At 34.8% G+C, this 20,612-nt stretch overlaps 1 protein-coding gene across 1 annotated transcript; it reads right to left on the bottom strand.

Annotated features, from left to right (window-relative positions):
* Positions 1-14,735: 14,735 nt before the first annotated feature.
* Positions 14,736-17,029, bottom strand: LOC145059773 (F-box/FBD/LRR-repeat protein At1g13570-like). The gene is made up of 4 exons (XM_079007562.1): positions 17,026-17,029; positions 15,459-16,330; positions 15,208-15,378; positions 14,736-15,123 (listed from the first exon to the last, which is right to left on the bottom strand). Exons 1-4 carry the CDS (start codon positions 17,027-17,029, stop codon positions 14,824-14,826), a joined length of 1,347 nt encoding a protein of 448 aa, XP_078863688.1. The 3' UTR covers positions 14,736-14,823.
* Between the last annotated feature and the right edge of the window lie 3,583 nt (positions 17,030-20,612).

Below are 20,612 nucleotides of genomic sequence, written 5' to 3'. Positions count from 1 at the left end.
TATTCATTTTAAAACATTTGGGATGTCATCTTCAATACAGAAACATAAGCATAAACGGAACTTACATTTATTTACACTAGTGATCTACATCTCTTTAATCTCTCAGTGTAATGTCACTTCATATCGACACCTATGATATAAATAAACTAAGTGGGTCAGGTTAGGAAACCTGGTGAGTACATAGGGTTTTCAACCCACAATAATATAATTATTAACTTTATCAAACCAAGCAACCCGATTACCCGTTCCCGTTATCTTCACTTTACGTCCCTAAAACATCTAACACAAGGGACCTAGTCTAAAGACTATCATCGGGATGGACACTACTGCTAAGGGGATTCCTCAGCAATAAATGTCCTTAAGGCAACCATGTGGGGGATGGAGTACACTTGGTGAGCACACAGTTCAAATAAACACACAGTCCAAATAAACACCTACAGGTTGCGAGCCTGCTAGTGTTCCACTAGACTGTCTAGAATAGTCCGTGGTCGTCATCTATACTCCGCTAGATGACTGGATCATCCATAACATCTATAACGAGGCCTCTCATTATTTTATTTGGTCACACAGCAACTATTACATCTACCCATGTTTTACCCAGCACATTTTGTAGATATAAAATACATATACAGTTTATATCATTTAAAAAAAATGTATAAAATCTATGTGTAAGCTGAAAATAACTATGCACTCACCTGAAAGGTGGTGACTCAGCACTCGGACAACGCTTCGATACTCTCAAAACAATTTCCTTCGATAAAACCCAGTACCAATACCACTAGGGTTTAGTCTAACGATAACCGCGACAACTTAATAGTCTGTCTATTATTATTATTATATAAGCGTTAAATAACACTCAATATAACTCATAATAATAGACCAAATAATTATTTTAAACACCTAATAACATTACTATAATTATTTGAAAACTATATTAAAAGTTGCGTAAGCGTAGGTCACTTACAGCAGATTTTAAAGAAAACCGGGATTTGCTCGGAGTAGCGTTTCCGAAACCGAAAGACCCTTTTTCTCGGAACTCCGGGAGCCTCGGGGCTTCCTTAGGGTGCTAGGGGTTTCATCTAGGGTTTATGGAGCTTAAGGAGCTAAAGAGAGAGAGAGAGAGAGAGAGAGAGAGAGAGAGAGTGTGTGTGTGTGTAGAGAGAGAGAGAAGAATTGAATTTGTATGGAAACAAGGCTGCACCTCGCACCCTTTTATAGCCCTGGAACCTCGGTTAAGCTAGGCGTACTCTCGCATCGTACAACACGTGTCATACTTCGGATGGTGGTGCGTGGCTCATTTGGGTTCGCAAAGCATAGTTGTACGCTGGGCATTCCAAACTCGGACGCTGGGCGTACCGAGGGCCAGGTGGCCGAATCCAAAGCGAGTACCCTGATCATAAATGGAGGGCTGGGATCGTGCCACGTCATCACTCTCCTCGCAGTTTCGCATTTTTCTTTCTCGATTTCTAAAAATCATAACTTTCGCATACGAGCTCCTTTTTCGGCGTTCTTTATATCCACGCAAAGGTGGGAACGTAATCTACAACTTTCGTTTAGACTCCGTCGGCTAATTTTTACTCGGTTTTAAATTTTATATTATTAACAGGCCGGGACAGGATTGGTCCGTTAAATCCTCATAACGTCTTCATCCGATGTCCGTTTGCGCCTATCTTTTTCTCGTTACGCTACTCTTAAAGAGATCTTCGATTCTTGTTTAGGTCATGTCGGCTAAAAACCGCTCGAGCTAATATTCGAATTTCGGGCTGTACACTGCTAATCTGAAACTTCGAAAAATCATAACTTCTTCATACGAAGTCAAATTTGGGCGTTCTTTTTATCGATGTTCTTAGTTTAACGTATTCTACGACTTTCGTTTAGATCGCTAAGGCTAAATCCCGCTCTATTTTCAATTCGCTATTTATGATTCCCGGTGCCGTGCCGGTTTTGCCGTAAAACTTCGACGGGCCATAACTCCTTCGTTATAACTTGGATTTCGGCGTTCTTTATATGTACGGAAACATTGTGACATATTCTAAAACTTGGTTAAGATTATTTATTCTAAATAATCTTTTGTCGAAAAGTCATTTTCGACCCCTATTGCCTCTAAATTGACTAGCCCGGATCTGCGCGCGTTACAATTATCTCCCCCTTATGATGATTACGTCCCAGAATCATCAATGAAATAGGATTGTATAATGACTCCATACGTTATATCTTCATCCTAGGTAATAACTGTAACTTCTATGATGCTTCGAACGAGTATCTAACTCTTGGACTCCTTGACTACAGGCGGTTCTCAGTCTTGCACCTGCTAGTTAGACTTTCAATCATGACCTTCGTGTCACAACCTCATTCTTTATTAGAGATTCCTTCTTCTTAACAAACTTAGGATAAGTTAATTTGATTACTACAATTGACCGATGTGTCATATTCTAATGACCTATCATCGTATGTAGCAACGCTTAGACTCAGGTCTCTTAGAGTCAAATTCCAGAACATACTATACCTTCCTTCATGTTCTAAATCACATTTTAAAAAGGTAGCATTTCTAGCTACAAGCAACTATCGCGATACCTCTACCGATTGCTTTGATTATCTTTTATTTCAATCTTCCGGCTTAAATCAGATGCTACATCAAACTTGGTTCTCTGAACCACGTAACCTACTCATCGTAGTCGGACTCAATGTGATATGACCACTAGTATAGGCCTCTACTACCATTCACACCTACTCATACTCGTCCCAAGTATTGTCTCGCAGCCCCTAAGTCCTAAAATCACAAAAGAATTTAACACATACGAGTGTGTCCAAATAATCATAAAAATTTCCCTAAACTCTACTAGGACTTCTTCCATGCGTATCTTCAATCATCAATTCCAATTCAACTCGGTTGGTGATGGAAATTCCAGATGATAGGAAAACTTTAGGAATTACATCAATCATTCTATCCCCCCGCCAATCAAATGCGTACATTCAGATGTACCGTACTTCTCTAGACGTATTGATTTTATCAAACGTATTCTAAAGGCAAGATACCTCTCTTATGATATCTTATGATAGGTATCATTCACTATCATAAGCCTTTTCATTTCCACCATTTACATAATTTGCTACCAGCCTTCACCATGACGTTACGTTCATGGAAGCATGCGTTCAGTGCATCAAGACGAGAATATAGATAAAGAAGATTTAGACGTGTAATCCTCCTTATTACTCCGAAAAGTTACATGCCAATTCTAATATCGTAATTAAACATTTAGAAACCTGAGCACATAAAATTTCCAGATCCGGTCGACAATAGACCATAGATCCGAACAAATAACATCATATCAGGCACAAGCATTTAGCACATAAAAGCATTTTAGGCACAATCCCTAAAATAATCTAGTTCTCACACCTCACAATCATCGCTTAGCATTCTAAGTTTAAGTCTAGAAATAAATCCATATTCCTAGTTCGCTTAAACTAATGCTCTGATACCAACTGTGACATCCCCATTTTTCACTGCCAGAAAAGACCGATTTTGTTTATGCTTTATAAAAATCAGAGTACTTCTTTTAATAAAAATATTGCGGAATTTGTTCCCAGAAAAACTCGATAAATATGTTATCCAAAAATTTTCGAAGAAACGTATTTTATTCATTTTAAAACATTTGGGATGTCATCGTCAATACAGAAACATAAGCATTAACGGAACTTACATTTATTTACACTAGTGATCTACATCTCTTTAATCTCTCAGTGTAATGCCACTTCATATCGACACCTATGATATACATAAACTGAGTGGGTCAGGTTGGGAAACCTGGTGAGTACATAGGGTTTTCAACCCACAATAATATAATTATTAACTTTATCAAACCAAACAACCCGATTACCCGTTCCCGTTATCTTCACTTTACATCCCTAAAACATCTAACACAAGGGACCTAGTCTAAAGACTATCATCGGGATGGACACTACTGCTAAGGGGATTCCTCAGCAATAAATGTCCTTAAGGCAACCATGTGGGGGATGGAGTACACCTGGTGAGCACACAGTTCAAATAAACACACAGTCCAAATAAACACCTACAGGTTGCGAGCCTGCTAGTGTTCCACTAGACTGTCTAGAATAGTCTGTGGTCGTCATCTATACTCCGCTAGATGACTGGATCATCCATAACATCTATAACGAGGCCTCTCATTATTTTATTTGGTCACACAGCAACTATTACATCTACCCATGTTTTACCCAACACATTTTGTAGATATAAAATACATATACAGTTTATATCATTTAAAAAAAATGTATAAAATCTATGTGTAAGCTGAAAGTAACTATGCACTCACCTGAAAGGTGGTGACTCAGCACTCGGACAGATACTCTCAAAACAATTTCCTTCGATAAAATCTAGCACCAATACCACTAGGGTTTAGTCTAACGATAACCGCGACAAATTAATAGTCTGACTATTATTATTATTATTATATAAGCGTTAAATAACACTCAATATAACTCATAATAATAGACCAAATAATTATTTTAAAGACCTAATAACATTACTATAATTATTTGAAAGCTATATTAAAAGTTGCGTAAGCGTAGGTCACTTACAGCGGATTTTAAAGAAAACCGGGATTTGCTCGGAGCAGCGTTTCCGAAACCGAAAGACCCTTTTTCTCGGGACTCCGGGAGTCTCGGGGCTTCCTTAGGGTGCTAGGGGTTTCATCTAGGGTTTATGGGGCTTAAGGAGCTAGAGAGAGTGTGTAGAGAGAGAGAGAGAGAAGAATTGAATTTGTGTGGAAAGAAGGCTGCACCTCGCACCCCTTTATAGCCCTGGAACCTCGGTTACGCTGGGCGTAATTCCGAGGTACGCTGGGCGTACTCTCGCATTGTACAACACGTTTCATACTTCGTATGGTGGTGCGTGGCTCATTTGGGTTCGCAGAGCATGGCTGTACAGTGGGCGTTCCGAACTCGGACGCTAGGCGTACCGAGGGCCAGGTGGCCGAATCCGAAGTGAGTACCCTGATCATAAATGGAGGGCTGGGATCGCGCCACGTCATCACTCTCCTCGTAGTTTCGTATTTTTCTTTCCCGATTTCTAAAAACCATAACTTTCGCATACGATCTCCGTTTTCGGCGTTCTTTATATCCACACGAAGGTGGGAACGTACTCTACAACTTTCGTTTAGACTCCGTCGGCTAATTTTGACTCGATTTTAAATTTTATATTATTAACAGGCCGGGATAGGATTGGTCCGTTAAATCCTCATAACTTCTTCATCCGACGTCCGTTTTCGCCTATCTTTTTCTCGTTACGCTGCTCTTAACGAGATATTCGATTCTCGTTTAGGTCGTGTCGGCTAAAAACCGCTCGATCTAATATTCGAATTTCGGGTTGTACACTGCTAATCCGAAACTTCGAAAAATCATAACTTCTTCATACGAAGTCAGATTTGGGCGTTCTTTTTATCGATGTTCTTAGTTTAACGTATTCTACGACTTTCGTTTAGATCTCTAAGGCTAAATCCCGCTCTATTGTAAATTTGCTATTTATGATTCCCGGTGCCGTGCCGGTTTTGCCGTAAAACTTTGACGGGCCATAACTCCTTCGTTATAACTCGGATTTCGGCGTTCTTTATTTATACGGAAACCTTGTGACATATTCTACAACTTGGTTAAGATTATTTGTTCTAAATAATCTTTTGTCAAAAAGTCGTTTTCGACCCCTATTGCCTCTAAATTGACTACCCCGGATCTACGGGCGTTACATGTTTCGATCGAGAAGATGAGAATGGGGTTTAGTCGATAGTTGAAGATGATTTTAGTAGGTGCGATGGGGAAGACATGGCATCCAGAAGTTAATGACGTCTAGAAAGTTTTGTAATACTTAATTAGGATTAATCATAATCTTTAATTTTGGAAGGCTATTTTAGTATAATCATATGAAAAATTTATATCTAGATAACTTTTTAAATATTAGATTAATTTAAACCTAATTAAAGTATGAGTTTGGATATAGATATGAGTTTTATAGTTTAAAGTGGATACATACGTAATTTTAAAACTTGTAAGGACATAGAAATAGAATTTAGAGTTTGTAAATATACAAACAAAATTCTCTATTTCGAGTAAAGAGGTACTAAGGGAGAATTGCATAAATTAACCATTAAGAGATGTTACTTTAATCTTTTACTAGATTATGAAAAATGTGGGGAACGCATAAAAAACATAGAAACATCTACATATATTCCATAATAATTAAAAAATATATTTATGGGTAATGCTATTATTGAAATGTGAAGAAGATACAATGAAATCGATAAATATCTATAATCTTTGAAGAATCTCTTTGTAGGCAACATTTTTTATTTTATTAGTTGAACGAACTTCCTCGTCACATAAGAGTACCTTCAACCCTTTTTTGTTTGTTACACGGGAAACAACTACATATGGCTGACCATGAGTGAAGACAGGTCTACGCAAGTATATTCCAACATTTGATAATGACTGTCCTTGACTTTTGTTAATGGTCATAGCGAAACAAACAGCTATGGGGAATTTCCTCCGCTGAAAATGAAATTGAATTTTTTATCAGACATGCTTAACTTCATCCGAGGTATATAAGTAGTCTCGTTGAAAAATTATTGTTGATACCTTAGGAGTCCTTGATGAACCAGATCTCTTGAAACAATTTCTTCCTCCTTGTAAAACAATTTATGTTGACTAGTGTTCAAAATCAAATCTTATTGGTGAAAACTGTTATCAAACCAACAAACAAATCAGTGTATCCATATATTAGAGTAAATTTTGAAAAGACTATGGAAAGAAAAAGCACTCATTGAAAAACCTCCACAAAAGCTTATTTAACTTTCTTCAACTTATTTGACCCAAAAAGCTTATGAATCAAGAACACAAACATACTTATTTGACTTTCTTCAACTTATTTGAGCCAAAAAACTCATGAATTAAGAACATAAACATACCTCTTTTACATGAACTACATGCTTTTATTGGCAAGTACGCATACAAATCTTATGCTCTTCAACTGTCTTCAGGGATTTTTTTTCTAGCTTCATCCTGGAACAAAAATTAAATTTTGGAAAAGAGATGTGAAATCAGATCGTGAATAACTACATAACATATAAAAGAAAATTATGAAAAGAATAATTTTAAAGTGAAAACACACCTGACTTGTATCTTTACCTCAGTTAGTTTCCCCTCATCTAGAACATCAAAAATGCTTGAAAGAAGTTTCTCATGTCCTTATTCTAATAAAAGACCCATAAAAAAAATGCCACGTAGCACTTTTCTACACCTCTACTTTGCCACATGGAAACCATAATAAAATTCAGGTGTGCTCCTAACTCTTATGGAACGCCTCAGAGGTACATACTTATCTATCGGCTCAACAAGAGTTTCCTACTCAGGTTGATTGCTAGTGTTTGAGGTTCCTTCACCGCTTAACTCTTGAAGTTCTTCAAGGTCAATTTGCCTCCTACTGTTTCCTTGGCTTATAAACGCTCTCTCTCTCTCTCAAGACCCCTCTCCTTGCCACAAAGACCACATTCTCACTCGGTCTATAGTAGAGATAGCCGAAGGAATTTTGCGGGTAGTCGATGAAAATACACCGCTCACTACGAGGTTCGAGCTTGTCCTGCGTCTCGCGTGTCACGAAAGCCTTGCAACCCCAAATCTTGATGTGGTCTAATTTGGAAACTTTCCCAGTCCACATATCGTGAGGTGTTTTGGCAACCTTCTTGGTAGGGACTAGATTAAGGATATGGGTGGCACTCTCTAAGGCATACCCCTAGAATGAGATTGGTAATGAAGCTCGACTCATCATGGAACGAACCATGTCCAACAAGGTTCGATTGCGCCTCTCAGCCACACCATTAAGCTGTGGTGTTCTGGGAGGAGTCAACTGTGAAACAATTCCACATTCCTTAAGATAGTCAAGGAACTCTGTACTAAGATACTCTCCTTCTTGATCGGATCGGAGCATCTTAATGTTCCTGCTCAACTGATTCTCCACTTCCTGTTTAAACTCTTTGAACTTGTCAAAGGTTTCTGAATCATGCTTGATTAATTAGACATGACCATATCTATAATAATCATCAGTAAAAGTCACATAGAAGCGGTTAGCATCCCTTATGGCGGTTCTGAAGGGTCCACACACATCTGTGTGTATGAGGTCCAACAAACCTTCGCCCCTAGCACAAGTACCAGTGAAGGGTGGCTTTGTCATTTTTCCAAGCAAACAAGACTTGCAACTATCATCTAACCTTAAGTCAAATGACTCCAAGACTCCAGCCTTCTGGAGTTGGCCTATGCGCTTCTTGTTGACATGTCCAAGACGACAGAGCCACATGGATGCCTTATCCAAACTAGTGGAAGAATCAATGTGTAAAACATTATTTCCTAAGTTTTCTACAACATTCACAACTTCATACACACCATTACAAGGTAATGCTTTAAAGTAAAATACATCATTGTAGAAAACATTAATAGCACCGATTTCATTATCAAACGAAAAGGTAACACCTTGTTTGTACAAGCCATGAAAAGAAATAATATTTCTTGCCATTTCAGACGAGTGACAACACTTATTCAAATCTAACACTAACCCACTACTGAGCAACAAATAATAAACTCCAATCTTGGTGACAGGTGAAGCTTTCCTATTCCTCATGATCAAGTTTATCTTTTCGTGCTCCACATCCTCACTTCTTCTTAGGCACTGCAAATTAGAACATATATGAATACCGCAACCTGTATCAAGAACCCAAGAAGTAGTATGTGGTGAGTTATTAGACAATATATTGTAAATACCTACATGGGTAGGTTTGATCTTCCCTTCCTTAACATCTTGCAGGTACTTGGGGCAGTTTTGCTTCCAGTGCCCCTTTTCCTGACAATAGAAGCATTGAGCTTCCTTTGGGTTGGACGAAGGAGTGACAGAACCACCTTTGGTTCCACTTGAAGAGGAGCCAACATTAGTTTCCAGTGCCCCTTTCCCTTGGTACCCTTCGAAGGGGTTTTCCTCTTCTTCCCTCTACTTTGCCCACTTGCCAAGACAGGGTCGGTGTTAGGAGTAGGATTAGTAACAACCGATTTACCCTGGAGACCACTTTAGGCGGTCTTCAAAAGTCTTTGAAGCTTGCTGAGTGTAACTTCCTCATTGTTCATGTGATATGTCATTCAGAATTGATCATAACAAGTAGGTAAGGAGTGCAGTATGATGTCAATAGCCAACTCCTTCTACTTCAGCAAACGGTCCACATACCTTTGCATTTTTTATAAGTGGCCCGTGATGGATTCACCATCCTTCATTCGGGTTGTTATCATGGAAGAGATGATATCATACCTCTCTTGATGAACACTTTGATAGTAGTGGTCCATCAGATCCAAGTGCATCTCAAAGGGGTAAAAATCCTCATAGGACTTCTGGATTTCAGCTGTCAATATGGCCAACATGATACATGCCACTTTGGTAGCATCTCTCTTATGTGCCCTAAAGTCATCGATCTCCTCTGGAGTAGCAGTAGACTCATCAATTTCTTTCAGCTCCTTGTCGAGGACATATTATTTGTCCTCATAACGCATGGCCATCCCGATGTTCCGGATCCAATCCATAAATTTGGAACCATCAAAGATGACTCTCCCACAAAGGTTCATGAGAGAGAAGGAGTTGGTAGGGTTTGAGCCAGAAGCAACATTGTTGGAAGACATCTGAAAAGAAGAAAGATAAGTTTAGAATAGATATGGAATCCTTAATAAGATACCCAAATGTAATATTAAGGCTAGGACCCAACACAATACTTTATAACTTGGAAGAGGGATGCCGTAATCCAAGCTATAAAATATTTGAAGGTAGGCAAATGACGATTCACCAATTTCCACCATAAAAATGAAATAAATTATTAGGTTTTAATTGAAACTCCTAGATCTTTTGAGATTCATTGAAATTTTCAATGGCATGTTTAAATCTCGATTGTGCCCTCTAAAGTTTGTGACTGGGATGCCGAGAATCACAAACAAGGTGTGAATAACCATGCAAATTAACTTGGTACCCTTAATCTTTATCACCTAATCGATGTGTCGGTTACCCACATGCGCTCCACCAATCTATGATAAATATTAAGTCACCCTTTGCCACTCTTACTAGTCCATGTTAGCGTACCGGTTACTCACACACGCTCCACCAATGACTTGGTAATGTGCAAAGTGTAATTTCATGGTTAGCACCAAATTCACATTTTCCTAAAGTAACTATGATTGGGAATTAATAAAAGGTTTAGTTACTTTATTTATCATTATACATTTTAATGAGAATTATAGTCCTTGTCCTACTCGTTCAGATAGGGCTGTCAAATCGGGCAGTCGTGTCGTGTTTTTGTCTGACACAACACGACACGGCAATGTTTTGTATAACACAAACACGATACGAAACGATGTCGTGTTTTTTTTCATTAACACAAAAACGAACCAATAAAAATACGACAACACGACACGACACGACAAAGATAATATTACATAACTATTAGTGTATTTCATTCATACTTAAAAATATATAACACGATAAAAACGACAAACACGAAAAACCCGACAACCACATGCTTAATCGTGTCAATTTCGTGTCGATTTTTGAACACGAACACGACATCGTGTTTTTTAATCTTGACACGAACACGAATTCGAATTTTGATTTCGTCCCGATCTCGTTTCGTTTCATGTATTTTTGTCGTGTCGTGTCATAAATTGACACCCCTATGTTTAGATAATGACCCTCCACCAGTCAAGGAAGCGGCGGGTAAGAGTGGACACTCATTAAGCTGCCATTTTATAGGCAACAACCTTATACCCCCATTATAGACCAGCTTCAAGAATGAGGCCTACTAATGGTAAAACTGACTTGCTCTTATATATATATATATATATATATATATATATATATATATATATATATATATATATATATATATATATATATATAGAATTAAGTTCATTTGAGAACAATATTTATTGTGAGAACGTGAGAACATCATTTGTATGTTATTATTCTTGTTTGAATTTAATATGTATAGTATTGTAGTAATTACAATATGAATATATTCAATTTTATATTGTCATTCTACTATAAAATTTATATATATATATATATATATATATATATATATATATGTAGTAATTTAGTATATTCTAATGTGAATGTTAAATATGTGACTCTTCATATATTCGATGATGAATAATGTCATAAAGTTGTACATACTAAATTTTAATGTGAATATTAATGTGTGTTTGTTCATATATTTGTTGATGAATAATGTCATAACGTTGTATATACAAAATTCATAGCAGAATAGTAACATAAAGTAGTGTTCTCACAATAAATATTGTTCTCACATGAACCTAACCCTATATATATATATATATATATATATATATATATATATATATATATATATAATACTATAAAGTATAAGAGTTGAATTTTAACTTTTAAAACTCTAGGGTATGGAATTAAAGTTTTCTAAAGTGACTTTACAAATTCCAAAACTTGAGGGCAAGCTTTGAAACTATTCAAAATCTTTCATTTCATAACTTATGAGTTTAATGGTCTATTAAAATGAAGACTCTTCATTTTATGTAACCTATGGTTCTTTAATGGATCTTTAAAAGAAATGACTTTTGGTAATCCATAACTTGAGGACAAATTATGGACTCCATTAAAAACATTTAGATCAAGAATTAAACTAACAAATAATTTGCAAATGATTCCTATGATCTACCAAGACTCATAAGTGTATGAACATTCATATCAACAATTTCAAGAATCATATAAACACACATAAAATTTGAAATTTTGATAATAACCTTTGAAATTGGATTAGCATAATCATTACCACATCAAATACGGGTTTTATAAGTCCAAAACAGTTTAGTGTAATGCTTCTAATCCAATTCCATCTTAAAAACTCGAAAAACTACACTCTGGGCCTCCTACTCGTCGAGTGCACGAACCTACTCGACGAGTAGGATGAAGATACACTTGGGCTAGTCGAGTCCCCCATTGCACTCGGCGAGTCCACTGAACAGTGAACAGTTTTCGAAATTTTCAAGCATTTTGTATCAAGTATATAGAAAACAAGCCTAGGCTCTGATACCACTGATGGGTTTTAAGCAATCTAACACTCCTATGGTGTGCATGCAACCCTAGAAACCTTGGATCTATGTTTTCTCTAATATACATGCAAATTTGTTTTTCCAATATTCTTATCCTAACTAGCATGTTATGGGGAACTTGCAATATAAAAAACTAGTAGAATAACATACATTTGTGTGTTGCTTGATTCCTTAAGACTCTGTAAGCCTAGCACCCCAAGTGTGATGCCTCAAATGTTTCACACAACACCACAACACTTGGAATAACTTGAGATAAGAACACTTTGAGCACAAAATCGGCTAGCCCTCACCCTTACTGTCTTAGTGCCGGTTTTGCTAGCCTATGGGGTCTTTATATAGTGTGCCACATGTAGGGTTACACCATGTAAACCCTAATGTGCATAGCTTTTCATATTCCCATGATCCATGGAGCACCCAATACGTCCTAGCCCAATCTAGTGAATCATGGATCATAAGCCCACAATATAAGAATGAAATATTTACACAATCAATCCGCATATATTTAATTGGTCTCTTTTGATCACAAAATTAATTCCAAATTAATTATTGATCAATACTAATTAAACAATATGAATCATATTAATATTAACAAATCATAAGTGTCCTTATTCTCATTTTGTCTATCCAAATGTTGAGATGTCATGCAACCCAAATGGACCATACCAAGCCGGGTCAAGTACATACCAAATATAGTTATGGACTTAGACACCTTATCCAACACCATCTACTAATAGGGTAGCTCTGACAACTAGCAATCTACAAGTTACAAAGCATCCATCTCCATCATCTCCATTCCAAATCTAAAAAAGAAAAAGAAAAAAAGTTTAGAGACGAAAATATTAAACCTTCAACTACCTTGGTGATGGTTTTCGCCGGCGTCACCTGGTTTTGGTTTTGACGATCAATCTGTGGTGGTACATTTAAACAAACCAGAAAAAAATTATTAGTTACCTAAAGAAAAAATTAACAAATTATTGGATATAAGGAAGTGCCTTTGAAGAACCCTTAGAGTGGTGCGTTGAAAAATCGATTCATGGGTGTTTTGATTTTGATTGATTGCGCCATCGATCCCTCTGGAGGCGAGGTAAGCTTGCATGGTGTGGACTGTGGTGGCTATCATGTCTTCTGCGGTGGGGACCCCGAATCTATGAAGCTTGAGATGAAGAAGAAACATAGAGAAGAAGCGTCATGTATTAGGCAGTGGAGCGATCGGGGAAAAAAGAAACAGGGGATAAAAGAGGCGGTGTATGGTTGAACCTGATCAAAATAAGCGGTGATGAAAATACATCGAGGTACCGATTGGATTTAGAGGTGGTGGATCATAAATGGAAGATATGTGTCCAATGCATCATAAATGCAAGGCGGTGGGAAAGACCATCATAAAAAGATTACGAAGGAAAAAAAAATTAAAGGAAACAAAAGAAATCCACAAATAAAAACAAAGTACTGTTTCTAAAGAGGCCTTAGATTTAAGATATTATATAATAACAACATGATAATTTTTAATAGCATATATTTATATATATTTTTAAATATGTAATTGTATTTTTCGCAATGTGTGGCCTTTCGCCTAATTTTTAATAAAATTTAGATATAGTTATGTAACATTTCACAAGATTCTAATGTTAAATTACAATCATTCAATGCATGGGTAGGAAGGCTAGTGGGTGTTGTGCCCCCTAATTCCATTGACATTAGTATATTACCACTCAAAGCCCATCAACTATATACTCCATCTCTTTCAAAGCCTACCATCAATTGTATGCTTCATCTCATTCTATATGTATTAAAATGTAATAAATTTTATTGGATATTAATGTTTTGTTATATATTATTCATTATTTATTACTTAACTTTTTCAAAAAACATTAAAGTTATAACTAACTCACATACAATATAGATATATATCTCACTCAAACCGTTTATTATATATATATATATATATATATATATATATATATATATATATATATATATATATATATATATTATGATGTATGTCTAAGCTCCCGTTAATCTAAAATTCTAGCTCCGTTCCTGATGCAATGCAAATGCAACACAAAAGTTGTAAATTTGACAATTTTTTTAACAAATAATCCCATATTTGTAGACTAAAAAGACATTTCAAAGAGTTTAGTAGTCTTGCTTGTCCATTTGGAGACATGAAGCCAATTCTGAATTTTGGATTATGATCAAAAGACTTTTCGATATGCACTTTAGTTTGAAAATTGAAGAAAATACCTTAAATACGGGGAACCATTTTTGGCGCTACATAAGTTCCGAATTTGTGGCATACTATATGTGACTTTAATTATTATTATCAATATCAACCAGATATCATTAATGCAATATTGATGGTGGAATACGCGCTATTATTCACCAACATTCCTTGTTCTTTATCATTAGCAAAACCAATTAACCAAAACCAAAACCTTTCTTGGTGGTTTTAAATTGTAAAACTTAGCTTTCACTCAAAATCCAGAAGATCGTCTCTTCTTAGTGCATAGAACTATTTACATGTGTTAACACACACCAAACCGAAGCAAAAATCAAAACGAGTAGGGACGTTTCAAATTACATCATAAAGAAAATACGCTCGTAAGGTAGAGCGTTTAAACCTACCTTACAATGTTGTTGAACATTCTTACAAAATTATGTCTCCGAGTTCAAGTAGACCACTTCTGCTTTTGGTGATGCTCGAGGAAAGCGCATAACATCCTTAGAGATGTCAAGTATTTTTTTAGCATCAAGATCTCCACTTGTTGTGATGGTAAACTTCTGGAGAGAAGGGCAATGAGCAAGAAGAAGCTTTATAAAAAGCAGTTCCGGTTTCGATCCTTCTACATATGTTATCTCAACAGTTTGCAACTGTTCCAATGTACAATCCAAGCAGTTTGCAGCCTCTAAATGATCTGAAGCTGGTCCCACATCATAACGAATGGCTTGAGGTTCCTGTAGAAAAAAAAATAAAAACGCAAGAGTGGTGAGCATCCGCATCCTACTCTAATAAATATACTTGAAGCACTCGTTACTTACATTCTCCACAAATCTCACAGACAGACTTTCTAAATTCGGCGAGTTCCGAAGCAAACAAAGAGCACCATGAAGTTGATCCAAATCAGAAAGTTCATAATATAGCAAACACAGATGCTTTAAACTACTAATTGCACATGGAAGCAATTTTGGAAGCTTTTCTGCAATCAAAACCTGTGAAGTGAAAGTGAGATCATAACTTACATAAAGAAAAGACAAAAGGTATAACACTAAAAGTTCACTTTGTATCATACCTTAAAGAAAAGACCATCAAGATATAACGATTTAATTTTGGGTAAGTTACTTAACACAATGGACAATGTCTTTCTTTCATCTCTTACAAACTCATCTATAGGTTTCAGAAAAGACATAAAAACCTTCATAAGGCATGGATTGTGCAATAAGTGAAGCACCATGGAATCAGGAGATTCGAAGACAATCAAATTCTTCAGTTTTGTAGCCTTGATTTTGAAATTGTAAACATTTGTGCACCTAAACAGGGACAACTCCTTAAGTTGTGGTAAGTTGATCTCAGTTCCACACAAATTAGCCCCAAAATCAACGTTACAGAGCTCAAGATCATTGAGATAAACAAATCCTTCAAACTCATCTGGTGGCTTGAAAAAACAGTTTTCCAGTTCCAACTTTCTCAATTCTAGACAAGAAAACACATAAGAAGGAAGTTTATAACATTGACTTGAATTAGTTAGGATGAGTTCCTTGACACCATTTCTTGATAAGAGTAGCATCCATTGATCAACTTCTTCAAAGCTATCAAGAAACATATTTATATTTGGTATATCGAGAAGAAATTTCGAGATATGACCCTTGTGAAGGATCAAGACTTTGTATATGATCATTATAAACCCATTACGACCAAAAGCTCCATTTTTTGAATATTTGTTGAAGAATTGCTCATCAAAAACCAGCGCCCCCATTTTGGTCCATCTGTACCTCCACTTTTTTGATAAAATGCTTGTCCTTACAGCCTCTTCAAGTGGGACCCGCTCTAAGATTAAGTCTATCAAGTGCTCAGGCAAGTTACTGATTATATCTTCTTTAGCACAAGTTACAACCTCAACTCTATGATTCTCTGTTGTTAGATCCGGAAGAAAACAGGACCAAACTATTTTAAAAAAAATACAAGGCAATAAGAAACATAACTCATGATAAAGGAATTATTTTATTTGCAATACTCATGATTTAATGGTTGTAAGCACTTTTTTGAGGATATGTGACTCATATATAACATTTTGTAGCCCTAATAGATATTAATCCAACCTAGAGCAATATAAGGTATCCGAAAGCAAAGGTAGAGACGTTTTCAGTTAATGGTTAATTAAAAACAGTTAAAGGAGCTATAGTAGTTAATGGGTTATGTACTTATGTGTGATGGAATACGCCAAACAAGCTGACCTCATATACGTGCTTGTGAAAAACTGTTACCTATATCACGAAATCCTAGAATGTGTAGAAGGAAAAGATCCTTTTGGTGTATCCTCAAGTTTCTTGTTGCATTAATGGCTTCCCCTAGCAAAAACCTAACTTAAAACAACTTACATGGTCACATAATATACATATTCTACGGGCAAAAACTAGATTTTACTCTTCATATTCGAACTCATGTAATAAATCTTCTGGAAATCAGTTTCCTGATTTCTGTTTTCCAGTGGATACGTAATGCTCGACAACGACCACGAAAAACAGAGCTTATGTTTCCAACTAGAACGAACAAGAAATCCTAAACAACGATCCAAAAAAAAACTTTTCCACATGACTTTCAAAGAATAAAAACATGGAGTTTTATGAAAAGAAACTTACCCATCTTACAATCTGGCGAAACAATTAGTTTACCGTCTGTGTAATATGTCGAGAATTGGGAATTAGGGTTTACTACCACCAGTCCTAAATCGGATATGTAGTAAAAACTAAGCTGTAAATATCATCGTTAGTGTTCCTTTGATTTTTTGGAAAACGCGGGATTTTATTAAAAGAACCACAGGCTAAAAAAGTAAGGCCGGGTAGGAAAGACAAAAAGAAAAAAATATTACAAAATGTGACATTTACACCGACTAACCCAATTATAATTATCAAATTTTTCGAGATATGTTTTACCAAACTAAACACTGTGGTTATGTTAGTGTTAGTGTTCCTTTGTGTTTTGATTCGTGAAGAGTGAAAAACACATAAGATTACCATTTCGGAACTCGTATATTTTTTGTTTTAATATATTTCGTTAAAATTCTCAATTAATTGTGTATATGTTTGAAAAAAATAGGAGTGAGCGTAATAACCGAAAAACCGAATCAAAACCAAATTAACCGATATAACCGAGCCATAATAATCGAACCATTTTAAAAACCGTTGGTTCGGTTTCTAATTTTTTTTAACCGATAACTAACGGTTCGATTATGGTTTTATAGGTTAACCGAACTATTATTAACAGAACCGCTAACTTATATTTTAATATATAAAAATTATAGATTATATATAAATTAATATATTCAAACTTATTTAAGATTTATTAAAATATTGAAAATATAATCCATCAATCAAACCATCAAAGACTGATTATATAGACACACACAATCTTCCAATCATGCATTGAATTAGATTATTGATTAATGTTGTAATTCATAATCAGCTACTTCTACAATTTGTAAATATTATTCCCAATTAGTTTAATCTTCATACTTATAATCGTAATCGAAGGCTTCTCACACCGTTAATCATAATCAAATATTGTTTTGACTTTATAGTCCTATTCGAATGATTTTTTGACTTTATAATCAAGACTTCTAGGTAAGTTAAGTTTTTGGTTCTTCTTGACTCTGTGATATATTAAGAATGTATTTTTTTTGAAATTTTTTGGCTTTTTTTATTTACTGTTTTTGACTTAATCACAATGAATGTATATGAGTGACTGCCTTTCTTTTATTTATCCAATAACACATAATATGAATGTTTGACGCTTTTATTTTATAGTTTTTGATTTAATTGTATTGAACGTGTATGAATGTTTGACTTTATTTTAATATTAATATCAATTATCAATATATGAAATTATTAATGTCAATTTTTTTTAATGTTTTATATTTTTATTGAATGTTTTTGATTTTGAATTTGACTATGTGTGATCTCACTCTAAGTATTAAATATACACATTTTATTCTATTACTATAAGCTAGGTTACAAACATTGGCATCGATGACTTTTTGGTATTCTATTTTCATTTTTTATGCTAATATATTTTCGTTATTTATATTATTTTGAACATTATAGTTAACCAATATTAACCATTAACCAAAACCGTTAACCGATAAAAACCATTAACCATAACCAATATTAACCATACCCAATGGCTACCAAAATGCATTAACCAATCATAATGGTTATGGTTCGGTTTTAACCAATTAATAACCGAATCAAACCTCCGCACACACACCCCTAGAAAAAAAAACTAGAAAACTGGTCCCTTTAAAATTATGTAATAGTCCTTTTATTTGAAAAAAACAACATAAATGATCCTTATTTTTAGAATTTATAGAACGGTGTGAGGGAAATTATTCTAATTGCTCTTATGTTTGAAAAATAACATAATTGATCTCTATTGTTTTTTTAGAACGGCATAGTTAGATTATGTTAGTGGTTCGAGTCGTACAGTGACATGCAAGCGGAGAGTATGCCTTTCCCGAAACTTCACCCATGGGCAGTTACCCCATTACCCCTTTCCCCGTTTCACCTATGAAAAAACCTCCAAGAAGTCTCGAACCTGAGACCTCCCAAAGAAAAACCACTCAGACAACCGATCTAGAGCAGTTTGGTAACATTATGTTATATCTATTGATCTTTTTATTTTTTTTATAAAGTCACTGTAAAATTATCTAATGGTTTTTGTATTTGGGAAAGTTATAAAATTGTTCTTTGTAATATTAAATTTATCTAATGATTTTTATATTTGAGAAAGTTATAAAATGGTTCTTTGTAATATTAAATTTACATAAAGATAAAAAATTATAGTAACAACGTATGTGTATGTGTATGAAAAAGTTATGGAGTCTATATAATATCAATGTTACTTAAATGGTCTTTGTCATAGCAAAATTACATAAAAGGTATCAATGTTACTTAAATGGTCTTTGTCATAGCAAAATACCATCTTCAAAGAAATGGTGTAAATAAGATAAAATTATCGTAATGAAGATATCATAGTGAAATTATGTAAATAGTCATTGTATAAGAGAACATTATATAAAAGATGTCGGAATATAAAAATAATAAACACCATGTAACGCGCAAGCATCTCTACTGCCATAAACTTCAAATTCTATTTTATATGAGATAATGACTTAGAAGACCATTGAAGTTTTAAATTTGTTCAAAAAACACCATTCAAGTATTACATGTTCAAAAAACACCATCAAACTAAGACATATGTTTAAAAAACACCAACGAAGTACATATTCTGTCCAAAAAACACCATCTTTATGGTTTTGGGTAACTTACATGTTTAGCCCCTAACTTTTTTTTTCTTAACTCGGACGGCCCGTTGCGTTTATTTTTATTTTTCCTTCGGACCATGATTGAGTTAAAAGACTAATATACCCTTATTAGTTTCATTTAACACTTATTTTTATTACTTGTTAATTATTTATAGAATTGATATATTTATAATAAATAATAACATAAATTGTATAAACGATTAATAAATAATAAAAATAATGTTAAATGAAAGTAGTAAGAGTATATTAGTCTTTTAACTCGATCAGGGTCCAAAGTCGAAGCAAATCTAAACTAAAGGGACCGTCCGAGTTAAGAAAAAAAGTTAGGGACTAAATATGTAAGTTACCCCAAACCATAAATATGATGTTTTTTGAACAGAACATGTACTTCGTTGGTGTTTTTTTGAACATATGTCTTAGTTTGATGGTGTTTTTTGAACATGTAATACTTGAATGGTTTTTTTCGAACGAATTTGAAACTTCGATGATCTCTTAAGTCATTTTCCCATTTTATTTTGCTTGTCATATTTCAAAACTTTAAACCATATCCAACTCGGTGAACACCATTTTGTACACCAAAATGGTTTAAAAAACGGTATAAATAGTATTTCAATTCCAACATAACACCACTTTACACATTTTCTACACCAAAAGTATATATATATATATATATATATATATATATATATATATATATATATATATATAAAAGTTCAATTGAGAAAATAAAAAAGGTTGAGAATGGGGGAATCATTCTCAGCCACTCATTTAATCTAAGCATAAAAGACACGATGACAAACTTGTAAATATGATAATAACCTTCAATCTCAAATACGTAACATCGATTTATTTGTTGAATACTCCGAATTTGAATTTCCTAGATTCGCAAACGAACTCAGTTGGAAT

The sequence above is a fragment of the Lactuca serriola genome, chromosome 1 (genome assembly GCF_051521515.1).
Source record: "Lactuca serriola cultivar US96UC23 chromosome 1, Lser_US96UC23_V15, whole genome shotgun sequence".
NCBI classification, from domain to species: Eukaryota; Viridiplantae; Streptophyta; class Magnoliopsida; order Asterales; family Asteraceae; genus Lactuca; species Lactuca serriola.
This window is presented reverse-complemented; position numbering and strand designations above follow the sequence as displayed.

Bases quoted from the DNA above. Each gene is read 5' to 3' on its own strand.
- LOC145059773 (XM_079007562.1), bottom strand. The intron at 15,379-15,458 runs GTATGATACAAA...TTCACTTCACAG, and splicing joins TTGATGGTCTTTTCTTTAAG to GTTTTGATTGCAGAAAAGCT. The intron at 15,124-15,207 runs GTAAGTAACGAG...TTTTTTCTACAG, and splicing joins CTGTGAGATTTGTGGAGAAT to GAACCTCAAGCCATTCGTTA.